Source organism: Eumetopias jubatus, unplaced genomic scaffold (genome assembly GCF_037043125.1).
Source record: "Eumetopias jubatus isolate StellerSeaLion01/CBP00866 unplaced genomic scaffold, mEumJub1_p1.0 scaffold_8, whole genome shotgun sequence".
Classification (NCBI taxonomy): domain Eukaryota; kingdom Metazoa; phylum Chordata; class Mammalia; order Carnivora; family Otariidae; genus Eumetopias; species Eumetopias jubatus.
The window spans coordinates 139,195,532-139,201,708 of NW_028274814.1; the positions used below are offsets into that span (position 1 = coordinate 139,195,532).

Sequence of the window (6,177 nt, forward strand, 5' to 3'; positions counted from 1 at the left end):
GTCCTTGACCCCCCAGCCCGCGGTGTCAGGGGTGCGGCCCCGTCCCCGGCTGAGCCCCCCCCTCCCTTCCAGCCTGTTCATGTGGGTCCAGCCTGAGATCACGCAGAAGCTGTACGTCGCGCTGTGGGCGGCCTTCCTCGCTTCCTGCTTCTTCCCCTACCGCCTGGTGGGACTGGCCGTGGGTAAGAGGCGCCGCGCCCCGGGCCAGGGCTGCCGCACAGGCGAGGGAGTGAGGCGGGGGTCCCGGCCTGCTTCCCACCAGGATGTCCGCAGACGCACAGGCGTCCGGAGGCCGGCTTAGCGCACACCTCGAACAAGCTCATCCTCCGCTTCCAAGAGACTCCCCGCTTTTCCGCCAAAGCAGAGGGGCTGGTAGGCGTTGGGTACGGACGACAGCCAGCCCGCTCGGGCCGTGAGGGGTCAGGCCGAGGGAGGAGTGACGTAGCGGTGGAGATGTCACGGGGGGCGGTGGCCTCAATTCTGCGGGGTGAGGTCCGAGCAGAGGTTGAGGTTTGCGGAGTCTGCTTCGGGCAGGTCAGGAACAGCCCTTGGTCGGGGTGGGGTGGGCAGGGCAGTGAGGGGCGTGAGGCAGGCCGGTGGGTGGGCTGGTGGGGGCCCTGGGTTGTGGTTGGAGCCCGACCCCCTCCCCAGTCGTGGATGGACCAGACAGTTGGAGGGCTCAGGGTTTGCCCTGAAGGGCTCGTAGGTGATGTTGCCATCCGGGGCCCACAGGGAATGGGAGGGGCAGCCTGGGGGCGGGGTGTTCAGAGCTAATTCGGGGGTGGGGAGCATGCAGAATTCAGGGAGCCGCCGGCCACAGGTCTGAATGTGCGGGACGTGGCCTTTGCCTGTATTTCAAGCCATGGGGTGGCAGGATGACTTGAACTCCCCCATGGGTTCGTGGAACCGCTGTACTGAACCCCTGTCTGGGGCTTCTACAGGGTAGGGAGAAGGCGTGAGCAGGTGTGGAGGCTGCCCTGAGGCCAAGGCCATGGTCCTGTGGCTGCCCCAACCCACGTGGTCACCTATCCCAGGAAGCTGCACCCTCCTCTCCAGGCCAGACCCCGAGTAATGACCCACTGTGGGGCCTCGGTGTCCCCAGCCTGGAGCAGGCACAGGGGACTGCATGGGTGGGGGCGAGGGTGGAGGGCTAATCTGAGCTAGGACCTTGTGCTCGGGGGTCGCACAGCGTGGGGGCTGTCCCCACCTGCCCACCACCCCTGGCATGCAGCTGGGGCCTCGGTTGGCCCTCCCCCTGCACGCCTTGCCAGGACAAGTGGCTGGCAGACAGCGTGGCCTTGGGGGAAAGGACTGACACCAACCAAAGTGAAATGCCCTCATCCTGTTTCTCGGGGGGCCCAGGCTGGCACACGAGCTCTCTGACCCAGGGTTGGGGGGGGGGGGCCCGGCCGTGACGGCTCCCGGCCCATCAGTTCAGAGGGCAGCAGGCTGGGGGTGGGTCTCTCACGCTTTCCTTCATGTCATCCTGGGGGGGTGGTAAGTGGTGGGCTTGTTTGCGAGGTTGGTGTGATCAACAGGAGCCACCTGAGGGTCCTGGGTGGTGAGACATGTAAGTGGACCCCCCCGTTGCCTGGGTCGCCTCACCCTCTTGCTTCCCCTGCCCTGCGCTGGCCACACCCGGGTTCGGGGAGGCTGGCTGTGTGCCCTGGGCAGAACAGGACTGTTGCTCTTGTCCCCAGGACTCTACGCTGGGATCAAGTTTTTCCTCATTGACTTTATCTTCAAACGCTGCCCGAGACTGCGAGCCAAATATGACACCCCCTACATCATCTGGAGGAGCCTGCCCACGGACCCCCAGCTCAAGGAGCGCTCCAGCACCGCCGTGTCGCGCCGGGTAGGCTGGCCTCAGGTTGGGGCAGTGGCCCCCAGGCCCACACTTGCTGCTCCCAGTGCGTGGGGAAGCTGGTGTCTTTCCGATTTTGTGGGGCCCTTGAAACAGACACAGTGCGGCGAGGATTTCCCCGTTGCCTGGCACTGCTGTTTCGGAGGGCCCAGCGGCCCCGGGCGCAAGGTGGCCACTGGGGAAGGCCATGCAGTGCTTACAAGCCAGGCTGGAGGCCTCGTCCCGCCTCAAAGCCCCTCAGACCTTCCCACGGACTTGCCCGAGCCATGCTGGCCCCCAGGCCAAGGGCAGGCAGGGCGTGGAGTGCTGGCCATGACTGCCCAGAGCTTGGGGGCCTTGAGGGAGCCCTGGGAGCTACCATCCAGCCCTCTGTTCCCCGGCTCTGAGGCTCGGGCCTACCTCGTGCCCACAGGCTGGTACTGGGCCTGTATTTTATTCATGGTGGAAGGCCTTTGTGGGTGGTTACCGGGCCCTGGGCCGCAAACCCGGACATAGAGAACAAGCTGGCCTAGGTGTTCTCCTCAGGGTCTCAGATGAGCGCAGGAGGTTCTGGGTTCCTGTAGGACCCTTGGGGAGGTCCGGAAAGGCTTCCTGAAGGAGGTGACATTAGATTGCTGTGTTGTGTGAGTGTCGTCTCGGGAGAGGGTGTCCAGTGACCCGGTGATGGGAGGGAAGCTCTGGGTCAGGTGTGGGTCAGGCTCCCCAGGTTCTGTTACAACAAAGCTTATTGGAAGCCCACACTCATCAGCAGGGTCTCTGTGAGCCAGCAGGTGGGCTCTGGTCACGCAGGTGGAGGTGGGCCTGAGGGAGGCGGTGCAGAGGTGGACAGCCTGGCTCCCTGAGGGCGCGGGAGGGGTGGTCGGGACAGGGCCTTCCGGGGCGTTAAGACCACTTAATGTTGGCCAGACTCAGGAGAGACTGAAGGGGAGAGAGGCCGTGGGCAGCCCAGGGGGCGGCGGGCGAGGGAGACCCCGCCAAGGGGTGTGTGCTCGCAGCTTGGCTCAGCCACTGTGTGAGCTCGCACCACGTGGACCCATTCATCGCCTGTCTTGGTCACGGTGTGTCTGTTGTCTCCTCTCTGGTCAGGTGTCAGGCCATGACATGGTAGGGTGTCCGTGTGGAAGCCTCTTCTCCACGGGGACCTGATGCTATGCATTGCTGCGTTGTGACTCTGACCTTTCAATGTCACTTTCCGAGGCCCATGTCCCGGCCAGTTCCGATTTCGGAACTGCCTGCAATGGCCTCTGTGCCGAGCACCTGGCGGCCCAGGGTCCGGGGTGCAGGCTCCGGAATGGCCTTTTGGGGTGGGGACGCTGCTGGGGGAAGAGGGGCCCTCCCGTCTGCTGTGGGGCTTCCCTGCGCCGGAGGAAGCGGGGCTCGTGGGGTGAGGAGCGGCCCCCGGCAGGGGCTCGTAGGGGTCCGCACACCGCATCTGGGCATCCGTGCGTCACTCGTCTGTGTGAACAGTTGGGCGAGGGCGGGGCAGGGGGCCGTGTGGGTCCCTTGCCCCCCACCCCTGGCTGGCGTGGCTGACGGCAACATGCGTGCTCTTGGCAGCTACAGACGGCCTCCTCCCGAAGCTACGTCTCCAGCGCGCCCGCCAGCCTCAACAAGGATGAAGACACTGGCCGCTTCCACGGTACCAAGAAAGGCAATTTCCACGAGATCTTTAACTTGACGGAAAATGAGCGACCGCTGCCGGGTACGTGTGCGCGGAGTCTGTGGCCCGCCCTGGCCGGGTGGGAGGCTCGCCCCCATGCTGGGCCCGGCGGCAGGGGCCGGCTCTGGGCAGGCAGGCGGGAGGAGCCGGGTGTGCTCCTGGGCCGCTCGGGGGGACCCATCCTTCTGCAGTGGATGGTTGCGCTGCAGGAATTCAGAGGGTCCCGCAGAGCGCGGCTCAGAGCTGCTCCCCAGCTGGGGCCTCGCACGAGCAGGTGCGGCCCCCGCGCACCCGGCCGTGACCTGGTGGATGGCAGCTGGGCGCCCAGGGAGCTGGGCTCTTCCAACCGCCTGGCGGGCCGCAGAGGGAAGCCGCAAAGAGCTAAGCTTTGACCTCGTCCTGCCCCCCTCCTGCTGACCGAGGGCGTGCAAATGCGTCCCCGTCATGGCCGCGGTTCAGTCCATTTGCGCAACTGGAGCCATGTGCTTCTCCTTTGAGGGGACGAAAGTCCCCGCCGACTCACGCGCCGGAGCAAACCCCAGCTTTCCAGGAAGGCGGGAGGCGCCCTGCCTTCCTCCCGCGGGTTTTATCGGGGGGTGGGGAGCGTGTTGGTGCATCTCTGAGGAGCCCGGGCTGATGGGTCGCCTCTGTCCCTGCTAGTGTGTGAGAATGGCTGGCGCTGCTGCCTGATAAACCGCGACCGCAAGATGCCCACCGACTACATCCGCAATGGCGTTCTGTACGTGACGGAGAAGTGAGTGCCTCCGCGGGCCGCGCCGCCCCTGCCGCTCCTGCTGAAGGGACGGGCCTCAGGGACGGTCCTGGCTCTCGCTGGACGCCCCAGGATGTGTGACGCCTGCGGACACGAGTCAGATGTGGTGTAGGCCGTGGAGTCAGCTCTAGAAGCGATAAAACCCTCTCTCAGACTGAAATCCTTTGTAAAAAGCCAGTGCGTGGTGACAGGTGGGAGGGGCTCTCTGCTCGGGGCCGCTGCCCGCCCCACAGGGGACCGTGGTGGCCGCAGCCCGGGCTGGCGTCCCTGTGCCATGGCTGGATCATGCCTCTGCCCTCTCTCCTCTCGTAGTTACTTGTGCTTCGAAAGCTCCAAATCCGGTTCTTCCAAGAGAAACAAGGTCATCAAACTGGTGGACATCACAGACATCCAGAAGGTCAGTGTGGGCCCCCCCTCCCCTTCTCCGTGACGCCTTCAGGATTCCGGAGGAGAGGGGCCACAGGGCCACGGAGCTGATGGGCTTCAGTTGGAAGTCAGATGTGTTCACAGTGAGGGAGTGATGCCGTTTGGAGACACTGGGGTACCCACGTCAGGGCTCCCCTTCTAGAAGGCTTCCATGCAGAGCCCCCTGGCTCCCGTCAGTGTCTGTGTAGCACGGGCCGCCCCACGTCCTCACGGGTCAGCGCCAGGTGCCTTCCCACAGAGGGGGAAGGGGGGAGCAGAGCAAGGTGGGCCCGCCCAGGCGCCTGGGCCCCCTCACCACTGTGTATCCGCCCCTCGGCCCTGAGACGCTCCCCCCCCCCCACCTCGGGTGTGTCCTTAGCCCATGTTCCTCGAGTGTGGTCACATGGAGCGGGCAGGGCATGTGCGGTACCCAGAGGAGGGCTTGGCACACACACTTGGGAAAGGGTGGCCGGGTCCGCCTGCTCCCTGCCTCCGGGGTCTGAGCGTCCGGGTACAGGCTAGCCCGGGCCGGGGGTGGGCCCCAGCTCCCCCCACAGAGAGATGTGCAGCCATTAGGACAGGAGGCACCCCCCGACGCGCACTGCTCCTCGGGGAGACCCTGTCTCACTCGGGCCTGCTGGGAGAGGATGGGATGGGGAAGGGGTAGGTCTGGTGTCTTGGTCGGGAAGTGAGTCTGTCCTCTCATGGTCAGGAAGGCGGGACTCCGTGGGGCTGGCTGGCTGTGGGCCCCTGGGAGAGTGGCCTGGGGCCTGGGGACAGGCCTGGCCCTGATCCCGGGAGGGGCCCCGGCTGACCGTGTGCTGTCGTGTCCCTTAGTACAAGGTCCTCTCTGTCCTCCCGGGCTCGGGCATGGGGATCGCTGTGTCGACGCCCTCAACCCAGAAAGTAAGTGCTGGGCGGGAATCCGGGGAGATGGCAGGGTGGCCGGGGGTGTGGCTCTAAATCCTGGGGCACATGGAGCCACCGACCGGCTGGGGACCCGAGGGGCCCCCTCTCTTCCTCTTTCCTTCGCTGTGGCCACCAGAGCCTCCTGCCACTGCGAGTCCGGGTCAGGTTCTGGGCTGAGGCCTGCGGGGAGGTGGGTGGGGCCGGGGGGCTTGGCCTCCGTGGGGGGAGGGGGTCTGCCCTTAGGCACCGGACCCTGTGGGGCTCCGCTCGGACCTGGCCTGGGGCCGGGCAAGGCCTGCGTGTCAGGGCGTCTTGTCCTCACGCCCTCCTGGCTGCGCGGGGTCACCCACGGCATCTCCACCCGCCAGCCGCTGGTGTTCGGGGCCATGGTGCATAGAGACGAGGCGTTCGAGACCATTTTCAGCCAGTACATGAAAATCACGGCGGCCGCGGCATCTGGCAGCGACAGCTAGTGTTGATTCTCCCGGGACGATGCTGGAAGGGTTTTGTTTTGGTTTTGGTTTTTTTGTTGTTTTTTTTTTAAACAATTTGATAGTGGAAAAACAA

The 6,177-nt window shown here is 65.4% G+C and overlaps 1 protein-coding gene across 3 annotated transcripts in view; it reads left to right on the forward strand.

Annotated features, from left to right (window-relative positions):
* GRAMD4 (GRAM domain containing 4) overlaps positions 1-6,177 on the forward strand; it is a 72,543-nt gene extending 66,366 nt beyond the window's left edge. For all 3 annotated transcript variants that reach the window (XM_028115362.2, XM_028115365.2, XM_028115364.2), the window contains 7 exons: positions 73-182; positions 1,701-1,855; positions 3,422-3,566; positions 4,185-4,278; positions 4,609-4,693; positions 5,539-5,607; positions 5,979-6,177. In XM_028115362.2, the coding sequence (XP_027971163.1) occupies positions 73-182; positions 1,701-1,855; positions 3,422-3,566; positions 4,185-4,278; positions 4,609-4,693; positions 5,539-5,607; positions 5,979-6,083 (763 nt within the window). In that variant the 3' untranslated portion in view covers positions 6,084-6,177. The remainder of the gene's footprint in view (positions 1-72; positions 183-1,700; positions 1,856-3,421; positions 3,567-4,184; positions 4,279-4,608; positions 4,694-5,538; positions 5,608-5,978) is intronic.